The sequence below is a fragment of the Phasianus colchicus genome, chromosome 1, assembly GCF_987193195.1.
Source record: "Phasianus colchicus chromosome 1, bPhaCol1.hap1.1, whole genome shotgun sequence".
In the NCBI taxonomy this organism is placed as follows: Eukaryota; Metazoa; Chordata; class Aves; order Galliformes; family Phasianidae; genus Phasianus; species Phasianus colchicus.
Genome location: NC_143436.1, coordinates 75,849,356 through 75,861,635, shown reverse-complemented (window position 1 = coordinate 75,861,635; position 12,280 = coordinate 75,849,356). Strand labels below are relative to the sequence as shown.

The window sequence follows — 12,280 nt, the reverse complement described above, 5'->3', positions numbered from 1 at the left end:
GAAAGAGAATGCATTTTTAAATTTCTTACTTTTCTCTTTGGATGGTATTATAAACAAAAATCCATTGCAATGAAATTTGCTTGGCATGGGCACACTTTTTCCCATAAGTATTTGTGAAATGATTTTTTTTTCCATAGTGATCTATCTTTTAGGGAATGGGGACTCTCCTGAAGGGAGAGCGGGAAAAACATTCATAAATTGAGTGTGTAGAAGCTATGGGGAAGAGAAAGAAAAAGGTCACTGGTGTTCCACTTAGTAAGATCTGTATCTGTAGGGTTTGTGGCTACAGCTTCTGCAGGCTGGATAGCCTTTATTGCAAGTGAGAATGAAATGGATTTACATACTGCATGATTTCAAAATATTTTACCTAATTTAGGGAAATGTTCGGCTAGTGGAACTGCAATGTAATAAATATTTTAAAAGCGTGCAGATTTGGAGGCTGAAAGAAGGAGAAGCAATAATGCCCCGTTGTCCTTTCTGCAATTGAACAAGTGGATTTTCACAATTAATCTTTAATAGTGCAGCAGTGCTTCCTTTTCTCTGTACATTAGAGTTCTCATCATTACATTACGATGTTCTCATCAAGTGATGTTTTCCCTGATTACAGATCCATCAGTTCCCATTAAACAATCCTGATGCCCCAGGCATCTCCTGTGTTATGAAGGAGAACAGTCTCCCTGTTAATGGGCTCAAGATGTGAATGTGCGATTTGTGTAATTTGTATTAAAGGGTCGGTGCACAGAACACCAGCTCTGTTCCTGTGCTGGTGAACTGTGATTCAGTTTCTTGGGAAATGGCTGGTTAGTACTAGTTTACCAAGTGAGCTGGCTCCTGCCTTTACAGCCTTCTGTGAATAAGCAATAGAACCAATCTCTTTGTGATGCGTGGAAGGAATATTTAGGCCATAATTTCAAGGTCTGTGTCTCTGATGCATATGTGCTTCATGTATGTATATATGTGTGTGTTTGGTGGCAAAAAGATCCCTGTATCTTCAGATTTTAAGGTCATGTTGATCAGACTGTTTTCCCTAATGTAGCGGAGGCATGCTAGTTGCTTGTTGCCTTTGCATGGATTCTGTGAGAGGGATTTGTAAGGACTCAGCAGGAGCAGTATCTGTGAAAATCCCATGGTAATAATAACTCGTTACTCTCATCTTCTGAAATGTATTGTCATAGCTGCCACCTAATGCTAATGCTGTTGTACACAGAGGCGCTTCTCAAAACTAAGTTAATCTTCTATAGACAGAGAAGCCAATTCAGTTTTGAAGGACAAAACTAGGTCTTCAAATAATTACATTCATAATAAAAAAAACTCTTAGAATACAAGGTTTAGCTCCACAATTGCTAAGTGGATTTGTTATTCATACCTATTTCCATTAATAATTCTGACAGCATCTGGTTGTGAGGATTTAGATTTAGTTGTAGCAGGCACAAAGGCACAGACATGCATTCTAATTTTTTTCACTAAGTTGTCCTTGACTGTACTGAAAAGAAAGTGTTAATGTGAATCTGGTAACAGAAATTGAACAGAAACTGTTTCTCATTATGGATGAAATTTTGTTGTTGAATTACATTGCAGGGTTTGCAATGAAGTCCAAAAATTTATTCCCTGCACTTTGTAAGATTTTTGCTCATTTACGTAGAGCAATGCACTAGGCTTAACTTTAAGGCAAGCTGCTGTAATTCAGTGTCATGGTCTTATGATTTTTTGTTATCAGTATTCCACATTGTCACGTCATGTAGTGCACTGGGAGTTTCAGAAGAGAAGAAATGTACTACAGGTCCCAGAAAACTTTGTTGTTCTGTTTCCATTTTCCAGTCAGTGGGAAAGATAAAACTGTCTGCAAAGTTGTGAGACTTTGTGTTTTTGCTCTGTTGGAACAGAGTAATAATTTTCATTTTCAGAAACTCTCATTTACTTGATTTACTAGCTTCAATCCCAATTAACTTACATTTCTGCTATATTATATTTATGTTATAATTAGTAAATGAACTTTCCTCCTCAGATTATTCCTGCTATTTGTTGCTATTTCTTTTTCTTTCCCTTTTTGTTCCCTTTCCCTTTCTCCCCCCCTTTTTTTGGGCTGGTGGGCTTGCTGTCCCCCTGTCAAAGTTATCTTTAGACATGTGTCCATTACAGTTACTGGGGCATTGCCTGGGAAATCCAAATTGAATTTTTAATGTTAGCAGAAGATGGATTTTCTTAGAATGCCATACAAAGAGTTGCAGAGTGCTGTAGCTAGCGTTGACCCTCATAGATTAGACTGTAGGTCTGCCAGACTCTGGGCACTGTACTGTTTTTTCTTTTGGCATCATGCCAACTATGAAACTGTTCTTTATTTTAGAAGTGCTTTTTAAAGGATTAAATACTATTATGTTCAGAACTTTAATTCTTAAAATGAACTGGTTTCTTATGAAATTCGCCACTTTCTGCTTTCGATGTGTGTATGTGTGTAAAACCAACTGGAGCACTGATGGATACGCCTACCTGATACCTGTACGCTTTGTTGTATGATTGGAGTATTGGCAGTTATATCCCAGAGGAAGTAGCTAATCTTACAAACAACACAATGTTTATATAGGTTTCCATGTTTTCCTCTCAAGTTCTGTATGTTTTTTGGAATGCTAAATTGATTCTCAACCTCCCTGAGTGTATCTTCATTTACTTTATCTGGAGGAAGCCTTCCCTATACCTGAAGAATATGGAGTGGCAGAGAATATGGAGGGGCTTAAGAAAAATCTTAGGGGAAAGGGGACCTCTAGTGTCTTGGGATTTCACTTTTGAAAACCTGTGGCATCCCAAGAGCTTACACAACTATTTAAGTCAAGGATGTTGCAGCTTAGGTAGATCTGAGGAGGTAGAACTTATTCTCTTGTAAATACTTGGGCCAAAGATCATGGCATTGAGTGTATTCATCATATCTCCTATCATTCACCAGCTTCAGGTAAAATTGAATGATACAATGAGTTGTTGCAAACAATGCAACCTAAAACAGTAGGAAAGCATTTGGGAGAAGACACCTGGTTGGTCAACACTCAAGAATCTATCAATCACAATGTTCCTACCCAATTCAGCTCCCTACATACTGTAGAGGGAGATAAGCTCTGAGTAGTACATGTAAAGAGCACACTGGGAAAGTGGCTCGGGTCTTTCCAGCTTCTGGAAAGGCCAAATCTCTCCCTGGAACTGTGTTTGCTCAGGGACAACTTGGTGGGTGATACAGAAAAATGGAGATGTTCAGTGTGTACCGCAAGGGAATTCGATGTTGGGGGAGTGCAGTCAGTAATTCCATGTATTCTGTGTGTGTTTAATGCGTGTGTGTATGTTTAATGCATGTTAATAATTGTTTATTTATGTGTATATCAAGCATGATGTAGTGATGTTGAGTAAGGGGTGGAAGGTTATAGTTTTATGATGTTTGTTATTGGTATCCCACATCATTACATCATATAGTGCACTGAGAGTATCAGAAGAGATGTACTACCAGTTCCAGAAAACTTTGCTGTTCTGTTTTCTGACTGGTGGGAAAGAGAAAACTGACTGAAAGTCATGAGACTTTCTCTTTTTGCTCACTGATGGATCAGAGTAATAACCTTGGTTTTCAGAAACTCTCTCATTTATTTGATTTATCAGCTTCTGCCCTAATTAACTTGTATTTCTGTTATTATAATTTGTTAATTTTTTCATTTAGTTCAAGACCTGGTCTTCCTGATGTACATATCTTTCCACAGCAATGACCTGTCCTGAAGGCCAAGTTTACCAGCAGTGTGGGACACTGTGCAACCAGACATGCCGATCTCTGTCCTTCCCAGACGAGAACTGTGATGAATTCTGCATGGAAGGCTGTTACTGCCCACCTGGGCATTACCTAGATGAGAGTGAGGAGTGTGTACCAAAGTCCCAGTGCTCTTGTTACTATGATGGTGAGATCTTCCAGCCAGAAGATATCTTTTCGGATCATTATACTATGTGGTAAGTACAGGATTTATTGCTACACGATGTGATTTAGAAATTTTTGGATGGTTTGACTAAGTGGATTAGTTCTTCAGTTTGATTATCTCCTCTGAAAGAAGTTTAAAAGAGAACAATTTTTTTTGCCTTCAACTAAACAAATTTTGCTGTCGCATCTCTCCATTTCAAATGGCATCTTAATAAAAAAAAAAAAGAAAAACAAAAACAGGTTATTAAGCCTTATTCTGTGAACAGTTTCTGACAGTTTGATTTGGAGTTTATTTACTGACAATGGCTACTTGTAGGCTTTCAAAATTACATTTGTGTACTGCAATACCTTTAATAAATTTTAAAACCTTGTTACTTACCAAAGATATAAATATTAAAAAGCATTTCTAATTGTTAAATTGGGTAGTGGTACACTGAGAGTAGGGATGTGTAAAGCAAACAAAGGCAATGACAGAGCCTTTATTAGAGATGCAGGTGTTATTAGAACAAGATATCAAAGAAAGAGGAATTAACTCACACCTCTCAGCAACGGTTTAGAAAAAAGGACGAGCTGAGGAATGTAGCCTTCACCAGTTTGAACTCAGATGCACCAGAAAGGGAGGGGGGAAAGAGGAACTACTCAGGCTCTGAGTACATATGTGCTTCCAGAAGCATGGCTGGAAGCACTGCTGAGATGGGGAGTGAGAGGAAGTGTGGATCTAGGCACTCCTCCCTCCCCTCCAGCTCCAGGCACCTACGTGCTGACATAGTGGTTCAGGCTTTGACCTGGCAATTCCACTGCAGGATGTAATTGGTACATGCTCATGACATACTTAGATTTGGGAATAGCGTCTTCTACTTTTCTATTCTACCACAGAAATCAATTATTGCAGGCACTTTGTGGTCCATTACCTGTCTCCACAGCAAACTTGACTATAATTATGCTCAGCTTTATGCCTGTGCATAAAAAGAACCATGCATTGGATTCAGTGGGACAGGGACAAGAGTAAAGCTGTTACCATGCTAATGCATCACTGACTGTCTCAAAGAAGTTTGACCTTTAATGCTGGTAAGCTCATTGGATGGAGAGTCAGTCCAAATTAGAGGTATAATTTTGTTACTCTCACTGGTTTCCTGTAGGCCCATCTGGCCATCTGGTAAAAGCATTGTAAGCTGGAAAAAAAAAAAAAAAGTCACTTTGTTAAATATAAACTCTGTTTTCTCTTAGCTATTGTGAAGATGGTTTCATGCACTGCAGTAAAAGTAGAGCTCCTGGTGCCTTATTGCCAGATGTTTTTGCTGATGAGAAGCCTTCTGCCAGAAGTTAGTATGCATTAATTAATATTTCCTGTTTTTTCTCCTTTTTTTGCCTTTGGTCTTCTGGTAATACAATGTAGGGAAGAGAGGTGTGTGTGTATTTTGTTACAGGATACAAATGTTTGCATGGCAGGTGCAGGGCTCATTGCGTCCCACCTCTCAAAATCATATTTAGTCACTGTACTTTCTTTGTGCTTTTAGAAGTTAAGAAATTCTTTAGTGATCTGAAGCTTCCAGTTACAATTCTAGGATCATATGACATCAGTAAGTAGGCACTTCATACCTCTTTCTCCTTGGCCAACAAGCTCTCATTTCCAGTGCATACAAACACTTTTTTTTGGCCTGAAAACTAGCCTGCTGTTGGACACTGTGCCTTCCAGCCAGCAGGCATTTCAACTTTAAATTTTCTAGAGCCTGAAAATTGCCTTACAGAGAAATCCACTGTGTTGAAAAACATCACACCAGTGGTCTTGGACTTTGTGATTTTTCCATTGATACCCAGATGGAGATCTCTAGGATCGCGATAGGAGAGGGCAATCTGAGATTGAATGTCTCTGAGAGGACAGGGATACTGGGGATTTGGTGAAGCCTGGGAAATACCTCTGCACAATCAGTGGGAATAACCACAAATATAGTATCTCCCATTGCATTCAACCAAATGCACCTGTTCAGGATATTGTGAGAAATTTTTTGGTTGATGAGTTTGAGACAAGAGTTTATCGATTGACTTTGATTCTTTGAATTAAGTGTCAGACATCCTTACTGCCAAGCTTCTAGTGGAAAATACTGCAAATCTGACTGACTGGTAACAGCATGGCAGCCTACTAAATATGTCTTCATAGACCACCAGTAACAGTAACTCCCTCAGGTTAAGACTTTTAGGAGTACATCAATACTGACCTCTCACCAAACTCATGCTTTAATGCTTCAAAGAAATAATTTTCCTAGAAATAGTTCATTAAGACAAACAAAAAATAACAACAAAGAAAGAAAACAACAGAGATCCTCAGATGTATATAGTTCATTTGCTTGAAAGAGTAACCCAGAATTCAGTAGGAAATTCTTTCAGAAATTGAAGTTTCACTTGAAGTTTCAGAATTTGAAAGTATTTTATTTATACTATGCACATTTTTATTAACAGTTGTTGATGGAAGTATGCTTGTTTTGGAGGTGAGCCTAAATGCAGTATGCTGCTGATGGATCTGAGAACATCTTTGTGATGATGCTTGTGTACACTGCCTACAGATTTAAATATGTTTCAGAATAAAGTGTACTTGCAAGCTTTAGTGCAATTTGGAGTCTGTTTATATTGGTAGGATGGTATTTACTGTAGTGCAATCACTTTGCTTCTGTGTTAGTATTCATGCTTTTGTGCTAGCCTAACTGTAGTGGTGTTGCTCTATTCTATATCTGAATTTAATTATCTAACATCCTTTAGAAAAATACTATGCTACCAATACTTGAGTTCTAAAAGAAATTTCTGTAAACTTATTTTTTCAAGTAAAAAGGAGCTTGACATGCAGATCACCCATGGTAACACTTATCTGTCCTGAAAATAACCCAAGAGCTAAAGGGTTGGAGTGTGCCAAGACTTGCCAGAATTTTGACCTGGAATGCATCAGCCATGGCTGTGTATCTGGATGCGTGTGTCCGAAAGGGATGGTAAGGAGGCTTAGTTGCACAAAATTGAAGCATACCACCTTTGTTTTCTTGCTATCATTCTTTCCCATCAGAGTTGTTTTGCAGCTTGGAAATGTGGTTGTGAGTCATTTCACAATGACTATAAAGTTATGGCTGGTTTAATGTGTCTATGTAGGTTGCTCTGGAGCTAATGCCTCTTACTTGTTTCCATGGAAATTACAACAAATACTAAGAGCACAATAACACTATTTCATAGAACAAATTCTCAACTATAGGAAGCTATATTTACTGCTATTAACTATGCATCTTCACCAGTGATGAACAAGAACTTGCAAACCACAATTGTAAAAATCTGCACCTGCAGAGGTGGCACAGTGTCTTCGTTGCCATTGCTGAAACACAGCACCCACTGCTTCACTGTGCTCTCTGTGGTCTCTAAATGCCCAGCAAGTGTTGATGAATGTCAGTGAGTGCAATTTTCTCCTGATGGAGGAAATCAGTTCCATACCTTTACTTCAGTCCATGTCAGCTGCCATTTTGTCAGACTGCCCCTTTGGTGCCACCTGTCACATAGCAACAAAATGTAATGGAAAATTTGTGGGAAAGTCCAACCTCTACTGCTGTAGCACTAGTGTCCACCTCTGATGTCACAGGCCAACATAATGAAATAGGAGGCATTACTTTCAATGCAGTCCTTGTCCTAATATACAGGTGCTCATTCTTTCTAACTAATATACCTGCATAGAAGATGAAGTTTAGCTTGAGATAATAATTGATAACCAAGCAGCTAAAACGTTCTTTTTTTTAAAGATCAATTAATTCTTTCTTCATCTGTTCCCCCAAATGTTTCCTCAGTCAGGAGGGAGGGGGAGGGAGGGGGAGGGAGACAAAGGGAGGGAGAGAGAGAGAAAGGGAGAGAGAGAAGTATGCAGAAACACATAATAAAACTACCCACTCAACATCCAGCCAAGTTTTTGTAGGTATGTGTCAACTCTCTCCCTCTGCTGTAACCTTGCTACAAGACAAGTGAGCTCCCCATGTGATGGAAAGTGGAACGTGATACTTTCTAAGATAATGCCAGAGATATATTGGAATTGCAGTGTGTTGAACATGCTTTCTTGAGTTCAGGACTATGGCCTCCCTGCAACCCTTAAATTTAATTATTGTTTAAGTAATCTTTAAATTGAACAAATACTTACGGAGTTCACAGTCTGTCTTTGCAAATATCAGCTTAGAGCCCTAATCCAAAGCATCCAGTGTAGAAGGGAAAGTAAATTACTGCTATTTTTCTTTGAGTGAAAGAAAAACAATGTTCAGAGCTGTACAACAGTAACTGGGCAGGTGAAGTGTGTGTAGGATCTCACTCAGCAGTTGGGGATTGGGAGCTATATAGAGACATGTCATTGTATGAACCAGTGATTGAGCTTCTGGTGAAGAGATGGGCTAGCACTGGGAGAACAGGTGCAAGCAATTCATCTGTGTGAGACTTGGGTCTCCCCCCAAGAGGTGGACTTGGGTTCTCCCCGCTCTGTCCTTATTTAAGGGTTAGCAACTGAGGGATAAATATCTTGACTCGGAGTTTACTTCTCTCTGGAATGTTCCAGCATGCTCTTCCCTTTGAGATGAGGTAAGCTACTCTTTCATAGTACTGGCCTTGTGATTAATACCTTTCACAGGTCCTCCTAAACTGGTTAGAGGCAGTTTGTTACCTCTTTGCCTGTTATGTTTGCATAGCCCCAAGAATTCCATGAGTAGGATAGAGGTGGTATGCTTTTTATGCAATTGAACATGGTATGCTTTTTATGGAGTAGAGGCCAGTCTTGAATTGTCTGCCCAGGAGAACTGTTGGCATGACATTTATGATGCCTGATGTATGAAATGTATAGAAATATCTGATACATGTTGGGAAAAAAGAGAATTTATTTTTTTGGAGGGCTAAAATATCCTACACTTGTTTGATACTTGTGGTACTTAAAGATGTGCAGGTACTATTTTCTCATGACGTGAGGTATAAAACAAGAAGTCTTCAAATGTTGCAACTCAGGCTGTATAAAAATGCAGAAGATCATTTATTGCTCTTTAATGCCTGTTCAGAGTAATATGTGCTGGATATTACTATTTGCAAGTGAAGATGTGGGTTATTGCAGGACTGAGGTGTATGTTTATTTTTAGGTTTCAGGTCTCAGAAACTGATTTCAAGAGGAAAAAAATCCAACTTTTTAGTATTTAATCTTACCCTTTATTATCTAATTTTTTATTTTCAGTTGGTTGGAGCTATTATTCAAACATTTGTTACATAACACTTTTGCTAGGCAACACAGTCCTGAACACTCTGGAATGAGAAATTCCATTTGATTCTGTAGTGGTGTGATGTGTGCCACTGAATTCAACTGAGGAGTTAGGCCACCTTTAAAATAACAACAACAAAAATAACCAATCAACTAGTAAAACAAGCTGTTCTATCCACCAGATGACAGTATGGCTCAGTCTTCCAATAGACTCATATATAACTGCATCAGAATTACTTTCCATCTGGCAGGGAATAAAAATATGAAACTGAGATTCACATTTCTCAAAACCACAATGGGACAAGCTAGTGTATAGACGACTTTGCTGTAACCATACCCATGGGAGACAAGATCAAATTAGTGATTTCTAATGAAATCTGGTTGTATATTGCTGTAACCTTAAACTCCTGAAGCGTGCCTATATGGGACAATGCCAACTTGCTTCCTCATCACCAATAGGTACCTAATTGCTTAGGGGAGCATTTGAAAATCATGAATTCTTTCTAGTAACTTACTGATCTTCTTGGTTCTGTAAAATGGCAAGCACATTCAGAAATATCCAGTATGCTTAAAAAATTCTTCAGTACAATTTGCTAATATATGTAGCAGTCAGTACCTAATTAAGTATGTTATATCCCTATGCTTATAGAGGTATTTACAGATCCATTAGTTGTGTTAAATGAGTCCGTAGTCTGAAATCTTTAACCAAAATTGGCTGCCAATTTTGAATTGCGTACTTGAAAAATAAATCAATATAATCAAGGATTGTTAATGAAGTTGATGCTGCAGTTATCAAGATATGAATTGGAACATTTTCTTGAGAGAGAAATTGCTGATCAGTCTATTACTTCTTAATTAGAAAATGCAGGAGAAAATTTATTTCTCCTGATTTTTATTCCAGTTGAAAAGTTCTCTAATTCACTGTCTGGAACTTCTACACTATTTTGATTTCTTGAAAATAAAAATGTTCAGGGCGTTGTGATGTGTCATGGAAAGTAATTTTTTTTTTTTTTAATTTTCTGGAGGGTAGGAAAATTTCCCTGCTTCTGTCTTTGGAACAAAAAAAGATACTTGATAAAATATACGCAGAAATAAGAGGAAAAATATACTTCTGTGTATTAGCTTACTGCACTCCAGGTTTTTCTCATTGGAAGTTATTAATAAATATACAAGTGCTGTGTTAACCATCTACCTGGGGAAAAAAAAAGAGGACAGAACATTCTGAAAATACAGAATTCAGAAACTCCAAAACTGGAAAGTTTCCAACTGCAGCAAAATTAGGGTCTAAAATTGAAATGAAAAATTCTATTGTATTGTCTGCTGTGAGATAAATCTATTTCTAACTATGATATGTTACTCAAAAAAGAATAAAACTAAACCATCTTCGAAGGTTTCTTTAAAACTTCAATCAGTTTTCACCAGAAACTTAATAGATGGTTGTTCTGATTTTTTTGCTTGCTCTTCTGTATATTTCTCAGTGTAGATTTGTCTTACATAATGATATGACATTCTTCAAAAGGAGTCAGTATCAGTTTTCTGGTATGTGCATCTACCAAAGGATAAAGCTTTGTAAAACAAACATAAGAAACATGCAGGCAACATAAAGTTAAATTCAGGTCTAAAACACTACATTTTGAATGCTTAATCTTAATGTTTTTTGTCTGCATGGAGTCAGTGGCAGGCTGTTTCACTTACATCAGCTATTGGGTTCTAACTTCCTTTAATTAATCCCTTACTCTTTCTTAAATTTGGCTGACTTTCTCCTGAGATTGTCAGGTTTATGAGGAGAAACAGATTGAAAATCTGAGTTAACCTTGTAGAGAGATACATATTGAGAGTGTATTGATTAAAAGAGCTTCAGATGTATCCTCAGCAAGACAAAGTTTAGAGTAGAAGAATCTTAAAGATTCTGTTGTCTGTAAAAGTGTCCTCACTTTTGCAAAATTTATTAATAATTTAACAATTAGGAAGAGGGTAAGGAAGTGGTGGACGTTTCTATCAGGTTCCTAGCTGAGGAGAGATTCAGCATCTAGTCAACCATCTATAATCTCATGGATGCACTCTTAGGAGCACCGCTGTAAGAACGTGAGGTAAAAACCAGCTGTAGTCATTGCAGTGGTTTCTTCCCATCAACTGAAACACTGTTTGATTTTCTGTATTAAATGCTATATATTAATGGAATGAGAGGGTGCCATAGAAAATCCAGCTGTTTATTAATAATGATTCTGGCCTAGTAGATAATGACTACATGGAACTGTGCTCACCAGGCATGTAATTCAGTGTATTTGGCAGCGCAGTGCCATGCTATCTTCTGGATGTGGTACCAGTATGGCTAGTTTTACAGGAGAAAAGTAATCAGCCTTCTGATGAAATTCCACTCTGGATTATGTATGTTCAAATTTCTACATCCTGCCTACCCTCTCTGCGTCATCCAGACAAAGTAGTCTCTCCTCTTTGCTAGTGAATTAATGATCCTGTAACTTCAAAGGATGCTATCTGTTTTTTTCCATCACAAACATATGTCAGTCTATTCAGTTTTTAGAGCTGGGGACAGGCTGTGGCTAGCTTCATGTAGATGCATGAGAAAGCAAGTAGAAGGGATTCTAAAGAAGGGATTCCGAAATTCCTTTTACTCAACATAAGTGTAATCCCTAATTCTGTATTCAGGAACAAGCACTTAAGTCTGTTGTGAACAGTGCTGATGAATACAGTTGAAAAATTCAGAAATGTAGCTATGAGTGTAAAGTCATACACTACTTTTTCCTGAATACCACCAGGAAGGGATGCCCTATGAAACATGCAGTGGTCTTTGGCCTGTTTTTTTCACTGATTAGGTTTGAGGCAGAACCCCAGCTCTATCATCTAGAAAAGTATTTATTCCCATTTGCTTCTACTGACATAAGTTCATTTGGCATAATAAATCCCCATAATCCACAGTGCTACATGTGAACAAATGGTCTCTGGGATGTGAAATCCTTTTTATTTGTAATTCCCTATGGTGGTTCTAGGTCCCCATAGGAGAAGACAGAGCTATTCTACTTTATTAAGTATTCAGACTACGTTGATTTCATTGGCTCAGATTTAATGGTAAAAAA

General features: G+C 37.9%; 1 protein-coding gene across 8 annotated transcripts in view; it reads left to right on the top strand.

Annotated features, from left to right (window-relative positions):
* Positions 1-12,280, top strand: part of VWF (von Willebrand factor) — a 139,919-nt gene that overhangs the window by 34,299 nt on the left and 93,340 nt on the right. For all 8 annotated transcript variants that reach the window (XM_090148114.1, XM_031597117.2, XM_031597118.2 and 5 more), the window contains 3 exons: positions 3,732-3,972; positions 5,168-5,262; positions 6,758-6,918. In XM_090148114.1, coding sequence (XP_090004240.1) covers positions 3,732-3,972; positions 5,168-5,262; positions 6,758-6,918 — 497 coding nt within the window. The remainder of the gene's footprint in view (positions 1-3,731; positions 3,973-5,167; positions 5,263-6,757; positions 6,919-12,280) is intronic.